The sequence below is a fragment of the Acomys russatus genome, chromosome 8, assembly GCF_903995435.1.
Source record: "Acomys russatus chromosome 8, mAcoRus1.1, whole genome shotgun sequence".
Taxonomy (NCBI): domain Eukaryota; kingdom Metazoa; phylum Chordata; class Mammalia; order Rodentia; family Muridae; genus Acomys; species Acomys russatus.
In genome coordinates, this window is record NC_067144.1 from 70,260,339 (window position 1) to 70,272,144 (window position 11,806).

An 11,806-nucleotide genomic window follows, 5' to 3' on the forward strand; every position below is an offset into this window, starting at 1 on the left:
TGTAAGCATATTGAATACTAAGTTGCCATGACTGAGCATTCCACACCATCATCTGACTGAGAACAGAGGACCTAGAAGTCATTAGTACGGAGTCATCAGCAGTCAGCTCTGAAGTAGTGCACATTTCCCCAGTAAATCTCCAGAGAACCTACTACTAACCTGACTATATTACACATGCTGTTATTCAGACCACTGGTTTCAATGGAATAATTGCTACAGGTGATCTCATTTCTTGTTTGTAACGAAACACTGATGTTTAATTCAATTTTGTACTAGAGTTACAATGAAGTTGCAGCGATAGAGAATTCTTACTCAAATTATTGGAGGTTTAAGGAAACAGCTTTCATCTTCATATCTGGAAATGTATGAAAATAATAAAAGCAAAGTGTTGATTTAAAACCTTTGGATGTGGGTGTAATAGGTTTTAGACATTTCAGTATTTTAAAATATATTCTTCCAAATGATCTTTAAAAGCCAAAGGCCTAAGAATCTTGAGTTTCCTTGCTAGGAAGCTTTTTCCTCAGAGATTTCCTTTTAGGCTTACTTTGGTGTTCAGGATCTCCAATTAAAAACGTAGTTACTCATGTCCACGCTCCGCAAGGATGACTTCCCCAGCAATGGCATCTGACTGAGCTGCTCCAGGGTTTTAGGGTGTAGCCCACAGTTAGCAAGGTCCTTAAGAACATCTTTCTGCAGAAATACAAGTCCACATCCATATGCACATTAGTTCTTGAACACTTAAGTTTTTAGTAATCACCATAAAGACTAGCAAATAAATGGTTCATTCATTGATTATAATAATATCTATAGTTCGGGCGTGGTGGCTCACTCCTATAATCCCAGCACTCGGGAGGCAAGTTTTTAGTAATCACCATAAAGACTAGCAAATAAATGGTTCATTCATTGATTATAATAATATCTATAGTTCGGGCGTGGTGGCTCACTCCTATAATCCCAGCACTCGGGAGGCAGAGGCATGTGGATCCCTGTGAGTTCGAGGCCAACCTGGTCTACAAAGTGGGTCCAGGACAGCCAAGGCTACACAGAGAGACCCTGTCTCGACAAACAACAACAACAACAAAAAAACAAAAATAATATCTATAGTTTAAAAAATCTTAATTTTTAAAACCTAGTCTATTAAACTTGATAGGTATCCAGTCAATTAAAGGACTGTTAACTTTAAAACGTCTAAAGATGGCTAGAATTCAGAGTACATCAGTACTGGGACACGGTCCAGTGTTATGCCAGTGTGATGATCAGACTTGAGTACCGAGAACTCACATGATGCTGACAGTATGTACCTGTAACTCCAGCCTCTGAAGATGGAGCTCACAGCAGACTAGCTGTGTTAGCACATGAGACCCCAGGCTTCCGTGTGTATGAGCAGCCCCTACTGGTTACCCTAAACACATGCAAAACTGCAAGTAACATGTACATACATGAAAAACAAAAAAGGGCTGGAGATGGCTCAGAGGTAAAGAGCACTGACTGCTCTTTGAGAGGTCTCGAGCTCATTTCCTGGCAACTACATGGTGGCTCACAACCACCTACAATGGGATCTGATGCCCTCTTCTCATGTGCAGGCACATGCACTGTATATATAATAATAAAGTTTTTTTGTTTTTCTTTTAAAGCTTAACTATATAGTAAATTGTGTTTCCATAAACTATAAAGCAATCAGGAGTTACTAAATTTCAGCTTAAGGGCAGTAAGTACTTTTGGTTTGTCTAGTTTTTAATATTGCCTGCCTGAATTCATAAAATTTATGATAAGTGGATATTCTTCCTCAATTCATAACTTGCTTTCTAACTTGCTACAAATTTGGCTTATCGTGACATTTACCTCAGCAAGAGGACACAATCCACAGCTGAGTCTACTCACTTCATCTGGCTCTTTATCCAGTGGCAGGCAGACATTGAACACAGCAGTTGGCTCATGTGCATACAGTCCAGCAGAGAACGACCCTCTCTGTGAAGATCTGAGTAGCATGGTCACAGAATGCAGAGCGTGAGGCATGATGGGACCTGTGATCTCCAAACTAAACTGATCTCTGTATCCAGAAAGAGCTTGTGTCTTTACATTAATACTTCGTGCCTTCAGAAAATTTAAAGAGTTACATTTTTATTTGGGATTTCATTGATCCTGAGACTACAATATAATACATAACATATTGCTTCAATTTCCTAGTTTTTGAGCTTTAAAAAATATTTTTGGGTATGCACTTACATTGATAAATAAAATGGGGTTTCTCTTAAATGACAATTGAGGAAGTGATTACCAAGATGTTTTGTCACCAATTACAACTTATCCAGTATGGAAAAACCCCACAACATTCACTGAGCACAGTGGCTCATGTCTATAATTCTGGCACTGAGGACGATCAAGAGTTCAGGGTCAAGCCGGGTGTGGTGGCACACGCCTTTAATCTCAGCACTTGGGAGGCAGAGGCAGGCAGGTCACTGAGTTCGAGGCCAGCTTGGCATACAAAGCGAGTCCAGGACAGCCAAGGCTACACAGAGAAACCTTGTCTTGAAAAACGACAAAAAGAAAAAAAAAAGTTCGGGGTCATCCTCTCCTACAGTGAGCCTGAGGCTCATCCGGACCCAGTCCTTAAGTCGTGCTATAGGCAAACAAGTAAAAGGGACTTGGTCTTAATTCATGTCCATATCTATATATTCTTCGATAGAGTCTCCTGTAGTGCAGGAGATCTTGAACTGATCCTGCTGCCACACCTAGCTTTCAAGTAATTTTTAATGGAAAAAGCAAAAAAACTGGGAATGTAGCTCAGCATACAATGTTTGCCTAACATGCCCCAGATCCATAGTTCAGTTGTAGTACAGAACAACAAAGCCCAAAGTATGCTGCTACAACTGAATGTCCTGAAAGTGTGTGTGTTGTGTGTGTATGCACGCACACATACACAAACACGTTTTTTTTTTTTTGGACAGGGTCTCACTATGTAGCCCTAAACTGTTCCTGAATTCACTTAGATCTGCTTTCCTCTGCCTCCCCTGTGCTGGGATTAAAGGTGTAGCCACCCTGCTTGGCCTGGTGTTTTCCCAGATGTGTGGCATACCAAGTTGTACCCGCTCCCTGTGGGGTAAGAAGGCATCAGACTCCTTGGGAACTGGAGTTACCAATGGCTGTGAGTCAGTGTGTTGGTGCTGGGAACTGAACTTCAGTTTTCTGCAAGAGCAGAAAGTGCTCTCAAACAAGTCCCTAGAATTATAACTTTTTTTTTAAACTGAGATTTGAGCTAAGCATAATGGCACACTCCTTTAAACCCAGCCCTCAGGAAGCAGAGAAAGGTGGACAGCTATGAGCCTGAGATTAGAGTGGTCTACACAGCCAGGGTTACACAGAGACCTTGTCTTTAAAAAAACAAACAAACAAAAAACAAAACAAACAAACAAACAAAACACAACAAAACCAAAGAACAGAAGGCATGACTATCTTTAAGATCTGCAGCGTAGATGTAAACACTTGCTTACCTTAAGCATTTGCATTGAGGCACCTCGGAAGGCTATCGGGGATAAGAGCGTTGGGGGGAGGCCTGCCTGTGCACCTGAGGTAGCAACTAAACTCTTGCAGTTGATCAAAAAATTGAGCAGTGTGAAGGTGTTGAGTCCTTTGACCAGTACAACAGACTCCGGTCGGTGATCCATCTGTACTTCATGCTTTTCTTTACGTCTGAAGATGACAATCAAGGAAAGAACAAAAGAAAACCCACGCCCGTGCAGACAGCTACCTTGATTCCAGATACCTAGGACTCCCTGTCCTAGAAATGAACAGAAAATTCAGAGATGACTATCAACTGTCTGAAAGCAATGAGTCCCTAATTCAGTGGAAGGATACAGCTTGATAGAGAGCATGTCTGGCTTTTTAATTTGATCTTGAACACCTATCTCTTCCAGCCAGGAAAAACTTTCTTCTTCATCTTCATCACTGACTGCTTGCTCCCTAGGAAACTGCTATAGTTAGGAGTACATATTCGCGAGGGGCTGGAGAGATGGCTCAGCGGTTAGGAGCACTGTCTGCTCTTCTAGAGGCCTTGGGTTCAATCCCCACATGGTATCTATACTAATCACAACTATCTATACTAAGATCTGATGTCCTCTTCTGGCGTGCAGGTGTACATGCAGATATGGTACTCATATACATAAAAAAAATAAATCTTAAAAAAAGAAAAGAATCCCTCACAGTTTTATCCAGACACAGCGGTGCATGCCTGCAATTCCAGCACTCAGGAGGCAGAGGCAGTGGATCTCTGTGTTTGAGGCCCAGGCTGGTCTACAAAACAAGCCCAGGACAGCCAAAATTACACAGAGAAACCCTGTCTTAAAAAACAAACAAACCCTAAAACAAACAAAAACAAAAAAGAACATATGCAGAGTTGACACTTTAACAAACTTATTTTTACTGAGTTTGAAATAGGGAATTCATAAAACTTAGCGAATATACAAAAGGGTCTGTAATCACTCACTCCTCATACTCAGGGTTTGGGTCTTGAACTTTCTTCTTACGGGCACTTTCTTCTAGTAAAGGCAGAGAAAATTCAATACCTGCATTGGAAAACATTAATTCAGTTTCCTTCAATTAGCCAGGAGTGTCCTACTATTGGGGTACATAGACCAGGTTTTCTAGTAAAAGGGACTTGTTTCTATCTTTCTCTCTCTTTCCTGATCCACTAATTGATGCGCTAATCCATTTTTTAAAATTAAAGCAGAAGGTTAGATGATTTGCCACATTAAAGAATTTATCACTGGTGAGATGGCTTAGGGGGTGAAGTCAGCCAAGTTTTATGTCCCTGAGCTTACTTCCTAGAACGTACATGATGGAAGCCATGACTCTTTCAAGCTTCCTCTAGCCTCCAAGTGTGCCATGGTCTGTGTGTACCCACAGAAACACACATGTACCCAGCAGAAATGCAGACATGTCAAAACAATGTTTGAGAAGCAGAGCACAAAACGGGCATGGTGGCACACACCTTTAATCCTAGCACTCCGGAGGCAGAGACAGGCTGATCTGTGAGTTCAAGGCCAGCCTGGTCAACAGAGTTCCAGGACAGCCAAGGCTACACTTACCTCGAAAAAGCAAAAATACAAAAAAGCAGAGTATGTTCAATAAGACAGTGACTCATCGGACCTACTATGCACTTTATTTTAGAGACCAGAGAAGCACACTAACTTCCATCCACATTTAAGAGACAGCTTTGCCAGCAGGAAGGGAAAAAACCAAACCAAACCAACAACAACAAAAAACTGAAGAAACGAACTATGTTTCATAAAATAATATTGATAACCAATAGTAAGACAATCCAACTTGCTTTGTAGACCAGGCTGGCCTCGAACTCACAAGAGACCCACATGCCCCTGCCTGAGATTAAAGGCGCACGCTACCACTGCCCAGCTCAAAGCATTTTATTTGTGTGAGTGTTTATGTCTGTGGAACCACTGTGTGCCTGGTGCTTAAAGAGGCCAGAAGAAGGCATTTAATACCCTGGAACTGGAGTTACAGATGTTTTTTAGGCACCACATGGGTGCTGGGAATCAAACCCAGGTCCTCTGTAAGAGCAATCTATGTGCTTAAACGTTAAGCCATCCATCTCTGCAGCCCCCAAAGTTCAGCATTTAAGGCAAGAGGAATCTTCAACATTAAGCCTCCACTATTACCTTCATTTTTCATAGCTTCTCTTAAGCCTCTAGTTGTAGGAGACATGAGCGCTGTGATCACATTGCTGCCCGCTAACCCTGCTGCACGGAACAGGACAGTGAACTGGTAGGTGCAGATGTAGAAGTAGGGGCAAAGCTTTGTCTTCAGCAGGTTATACAAAGAAGTAAGACTCACAGCCCTACGAAGCAAAACAAGCCTTGTCAGGTGTTAAAAGATTTTAAACTTAATTTTGAGAATTTAGCCTGACAAATAGATTAAAAACCCAACAGAAGTTTTCAAAGACTGAGCTTCTGCAGCTGTGTGATCTTGCTTTTGAGACTGCAGTACAAGCTGACGGCTCTGCCATACCTTGCAGGTGTGACCAGATGTTCTTTCAAATAAGTCGATAACTGGTCGCAAACTATGAGCAAGTTCTGACTAAAAAAGCCTCAGTTGACAAGACTTACAGTTATCTGCATGTTCATCCAGTACATACACTGTACGCTGTGTGTCATACATTTGACAGCGATGAAGTTGTGGTGAAAAGCAAACGTATTAAATCCTGGTCATTAAGTTTCTGACAAAGTCCAGAAACAAGGAGAACCATCTGCCATTAATACAGCCAACCAACAGAGTCCTGCTCCTGAAGGCTTGCTCACCTCTGGAATGCACACTTGTACCATCTTACCAGTCACTCATTAAAGTGTGTTGCAGGGCTTCATCGTTTGACCAAGGACTCGTCTTTCCGGCCACTCTCCTATCTGCTCCAATGCGAGGGAACATCGGCAGCCAGGGGAAGGCCGGGTGAAGCCAGTAGACAAGGCTCTGCTGGAAGGCGCAGCGCAGCTCAGCGCAAAGTGTGGCCTCCTAAGATGCAGTGGGCAGAGTGGGTGAGTTTTACTCATCACAAAGAAAATTTCATCACAGACACTGAATATATCACATACTTAATCTAATCAATTTTCTCAGAATTTTAGTTTTAGTTGGATGTAGCGGGACACACTTTTAACCCCAGCACTCGGCAGAAGGCTGATCTTTCCGAGGTTGGCCAGGGCTATGTAGAGAGACTCTGTCTCAAACAGCCCTTCCACGGCCCTCACCCTGGAAAAGGTTTTTAATTTTAACTATATATAAACCTGTACAGTACAAGTGCCAGAAGGCCTGGAGCTGGAGTTCTCAGCAGTGGCAACATAGGTTCTCTAAAGTAGCAGTAAGCTCTCTTAGTAATGCACTGAGCCATCCTTCCAGCCCAGTCTATGAATTTTGTTTTTCTTTTGTTTTGGTTTTTTTGTTTGTTTTTTGTTTTTTTTAAGACAGGGTCTCTCTGTGTTAGCTTTGGCTGTCCTGGACTTGCTTTGTAGACCAGGCTGGCCTCGAACTCACAGTGATCGCCTACCTCTGCCTCCCAATCCCAAATGCTGGCATTAAAGGTGTGTGCCACCACGCCTGACATGAATTTTTAATGCTTTTTATAGGAGGCCTTGGCCACTGTGTCAGAGTTTAAAATGCAGTCTGTCTACTTTTGCTTTCTGGACAGGAAACAGTATGTTGATCATGCACTGGAAAGAGCATACACGAGGAGATGGGTCATTCTGTCTCTGCCTTTCCTGAGAACTAGATTTTGGATGATGAAAGGAGGGATGCACATGGAAGAAAGACACGTTCTTCCTGTAGGAAAGTGCCAAATAACCGCCCAGGAAAACCATCCTTCCCCCAAGGAAAAAAGTCTCAAAAGCAGTAAACCCTAGTAAGTGAAGATCACAAGCAGATCTGATTTATTTATTGAAAAATGGGTCTCAGCCTCTTCTTTATCTAGTGTTTGGGTTTCTGAGACAGGGTCTCTCTGTGTAGCCCTGGCTGTCCTGGGCTCGCTCTGCAGACCAGGCTGGCCTCCAACTCAGAGAGATCCGCATCTCTGCTCCTGAGTGCTGGGAGTAAAGGGATGTGCCACCCCTGCCCGGCCATCTTGTCCTATCTTAAACAAACCTTTATAGCCTAGTTTACACTGATGAGCTGCTTCACAGAAATTAAACTACTCTGAGACTATTCCAGAATTCATTTATTCTTTAAAAAGAACGAGAGTATGGCTGGGTATAGTGGTGCATGCTTTTAATCCCAGTACTGCGAAGGCAGAGGCAGAGGCAGGTGGATCTCTGAATTTGAGGTCAGCCTAGTCTACTAAGTGAGTTCCAAGGGCTGCCAGGGCTACAAAGTGAGACCTTGTCTTGAAAACAGACAAGTTTAACAAAACCCCCACTACTACCAACAACTACTAAACAAAAACAAACACAAACTCAGAGTATGTCCTTTGTAAGAAAAATCATTAGCTATTGTAACTCAATCACTTTTTATGTTTTCTCAAAAACATTACAAAGGATGGTTCAGAGAAGACACTGCCTGTATGCACTATTGATTTTTCTCCAGTCCTTACAATTAATGAGCAGTTCTTAACCTAATAAACATAAGGTCAAAGTACAGTTTGGGAGAAATGGAGTCTGTACATGTCGGAAGAACAGAGCGCAGTGAGTGTCCTTCTACATCTAATTTAAAACATTAACAGAGACTGACAGGGGCTAGAGCGAGGCTCAGTGGCTAAGGGAACCGAAGTTTGGAACCCGACACCCACACAAGTTGAGATTCTCTTGCGCCTGCCTGCAACCCCAGCACCGAGGAGGGTGGAGGCAGGAGCAGCACTGGTGCTCGCTGGCTACCAGATTAGCTAGAAACACGTGAGCTCCAGGCTCACAGAGATCCCATTTCAAATGATCAAGTGAGAAAAGAGGACACAGGAATATCTATTTCCTTAGACCTCTGTGCGTGTGTGTGTGCGCGCGCAGCCCTTCCCTCTCAGGCTCCTTCATTTCAGACTTACCTGTATATTCTGGGGTAAAGTAACCTCTACTGCCCTACAATGCTGCACAAGTCCTTGGGCTTCTTCCTGCGCTTTCAAATGATCTGCCCAGGAAAAGGGTTGAGAAGAGGTGAAAAGGAGCCGAGTTTTAATACTCCAGTCCACAGGTAACTCAGTGCTGTCTGAAGACCAAGTGTCCGATTCAGAGAATGATATGTGTTGACTCTTCTAGAAAACAAAGAATACAAAAATTACAATTTCAGGAAAATTCTTTTAAAACAAAGTTCTTAGTTATTCTACTCTTGATCACTGAACGTCAACATTCGTGAGCGGTCTAACATTAAAAATGTATTATACCTGCAAAGTCTGGAAGGAGGCAAAGCAAGGTATTAAGAGGTCTCAGACCAGGGAGATGACTCAGCAGGTATTGGCCATGCCACCAAGCCTGAGTGTGTGGGGTGGGGTGGACTGACCCCTGAGAGGACACAATAAACAGACTAATTAAACACAAAGGTTTGGTGGTGGTGCTGGAGAGTTGTGTTTCACCTTGCAGCTTTTACAATTCTGTCTAGTAGTACTATAGACAATAAAGTAGAACCGTTCCCAGTATTATTTTCCCTAAGACAGGGTTTCTCTAGCTGTGGCTCGTCTAGAATTCATTCTGTAGATCCCAGCCCAGCCATGTTCCTAGTATGTAAAAAGTATCCTGGAAGGCCTTGAGTCAATGCCATCAGGCCTAAGGCCTGAACCACCGTGAACCAGGCCTAAGGCCTGAACCACCGTGAACCAGGGCTAAGGCCTGAACCACCGTGAACCAGGGCTAAGGCCTGAACCACCGTGAACCAGGGCTAAGGCCTGAACCACCGTGAACCAGGGCTAAGGCTCTGAGGCACTGGGATCAGGGCAAAGCTCCTTCTTTAGGTTTAGTACCACTCCGAAAGGGTTTAAGGAACATTTCCTCAACTTAGAAAAATCAGACAGACAGACCAGTCAACCTGCTGATCAAGTCCACATTCTCCACAGTAGAGTAAGAGTTCCCTTAGGAAACACCATCCTAAGATCCGTCAGAGGAGCTACCTCCAGAAGGCTATGTGAAAGCTAGAATGGATCTTGTGACCTTTTCCAGCCTTTTCCCATTAGGAACTTCATCTATCTATACTGGGGCAGCAGACTGCGATTCAACATGAAGGAGTCACTAGGTTTGATCCGTAGCATAAGCCAGGCTTTGGCCACCAAGTCCACACCCATTATCACAGCATCTGTGTGGAAATGATCACTCTCAGGTTTCTGCTTTCTTTTTGGAGACTCAGCTACCTGTGTATCTGAGGATACCAACCTTTGACAGACCTTCCTTCACTTTCTTGAGAGCTATAGTTTTAAGCGCGTACCATTATGTCCCATATTTATGTGATTCTGGGGATCCAACCCAGAGGCAAACATTTTACAAACCAAGGTAGAGCCCCAGATTTCGGATTTGCTCTTCAAACTATTTTTTTAAAAAATGCTTTGAGAAGTGTGTTTATTTGAACACACATAATAATCCTATTTTGAAAGTATTCCTTGGGCTAGGCCACCCAGATGGCTCAGAAGGTAGAGGCTCTTGCTTCTGGGCCTGACTGACCACCTGAGCTCAACCCTGGTACTCACACTCCACACACACAACTGTGGCACACACATGCAATAAATGTAAATTTACAACGTACCTGGGATAGTGCGATAACAGTTCTTTCATGAGATGCCTCCTCCCACATCAAGTTATTTTCTCCATTAGAATCTGAGAGCTAAGGTTAAAAAGAGTTGTCCTTAAAAATAAGCAACGAGGGAATTAGTTTTAAATATCTAAGTGCTCATTTGGCACACCAGAGGAGGGTGAGAAGGAACTCAAATCCACGCAGTACCAAAACGCTTCACTTTAGTTCTGTGCCTCAACTTATCAAAAGGGGAGTGAAGGCCAGACTGATACATAAATCTGAGACCAAGAGATCCACAAGGCTTTATGGGTAGGCCCAACATTCGTAAATTCTGACCCGACTTTTCCTCAATAGTCCTCCATGTCCACAGTGAATAATTTCGAGTGACCAAAAAAAGGAGGTCCTAAGGGATGGTGAGAAGGCAGCTGCTGTGGTTGCTCATCGAGCTGCCTTGCAGGACAGGTTGTCCTGAGGACTTTCCGCGCTACCTTCCCGTGTATCTCTAAGCCCTTCTTCACAGGGCTCTGAGGATAGCTCAAGACCTCAGGCGGCGGCGGCTGTTCGCGCCCATCCCCACCCCTCACTCCCAGCAGCCCGACGTCGAGACTCACCAGGCCCAGCGCTCTCTGCGGACCGCGGGGCGGCTCCTCGCCGGCCACGTCGGCGACCCGCGGCCGGTTGTCCAGGCGGGCAAAAGGGTTCCTGCGGGCGACGGTCGCGGCGGCGCCGCCCCTGCCGCCCGCGGTCGGGAAGGGACGCAGGGGCAGCCCGGCCTCCAGCGCAGCGCGGCGGGGCGCGGGCTCCGGCCCTGAGGCACCGTAGCTCCGAGACCTTTTCCGACGGAGCCGCACAATCTCGGGCGGCCTCTTGAAGCTAGGCGAGTAGCCCGGTACCGAGACAGCCATCGCGAAGCGGAGGGGCAGCTCCGCAGCACGGCTGGGGCTTCCCGCGCGCTCTGGCCCCGCCCCGCCCGCGCGCTGCTCGCGGACTGGAGGCTCACGAGACCCCGCCCCCGCGGCCCCGCCCATTCAGAGCATGCGCGCCAGGCCACCTCCCGCCCCGCCCCACAGATTTCTCTGTAGCCGCTTCCGGCCAGGCGCTCCTTCTGCGGTTTGGCTGTGAGGCGGGGCGTCGCCTAGGAACACGTCATCAGCGCCCATCACCCCACAGGGTACGGAAGATAACACTACTTTAAGTCCGCAGCGGGTATAGCGTCAGGCCCGGGTACGGGAGCCTGAATGCAAAGCAAATAGTTGTGGAGATGGGCAGCAATGTCATTCTGAGGGATGGAGGTGGGCTGGGGCCTTGCTGCACCCCACTGCGCAACAGAGTACCCAAAAGAGGGAAAGTCAGCCAGCTTCAAGCTAGCCTCAGGCCAGCTTCTTCCATCCTTGTCCCCAATGCCTGGCCAGCCCAGCCCTCTATGTAAATGCTATGCCACTACTACAGTACCAGGTACTGTGATTCTGTATAATCTTGGAGAAATTCAGGTGAATGAACATTTAAAAACAAATTTTAAATTCCAATGGATTAGAAACTATGAAATCGAAAAATACACTCAAATGCTAACATAATGGCAACAAAGGCTTGTTCAGGAAGGTGCTGAGAATGA

At 45.1% G+C, this 11,806-nt stretch overlaps 1 protein-coding gene across 2 annotated transcripts; it reads right to left on the reverse strand.

The window, feature by feature from the left end:
- Positions 1-4: 4 nt before the first annotated feature.
- On the reverse strand, positions 5-11,174 carry Donson (DNA replication fork stabilization factor DONSON). Of its 2 annotated transcripts, XM_051150256.1 has the most exons (10): positions 10,806-11,174; positions 10,207-10,284; positions 8,525-8,731; positions 6,341-6,519; positions 5,673-5,851; positions 4,484-4,562; positions 3,856-3,960; positions 3,492-3,690; positions 1,843-2,094; positions 5-690 (listed from the first exon to the last, which is right to left on the reverse strand). In XM_051150256.1, the coding sequence occupies exons 1-10, from the start codon at positions 11,097-11,099 to the stop codon at positions 553-555; spliced, it is 1,710 nt and encodes a 569-aa protein (XP_051006213.1). In that variant the 5' UTR covers positions 11,100-11,174; the 3' UTR covers positions 5-552. The 2 variants fall into 2 exon arrangements, with proteins under 2 accessions (XP_051006213.1, XP_051006214.1); XM_051150257.1 differs by lacking the exon at positions 1,843-2,094.
- Positions 11,175-11,806: the final 632 nt, after the last annotated feature.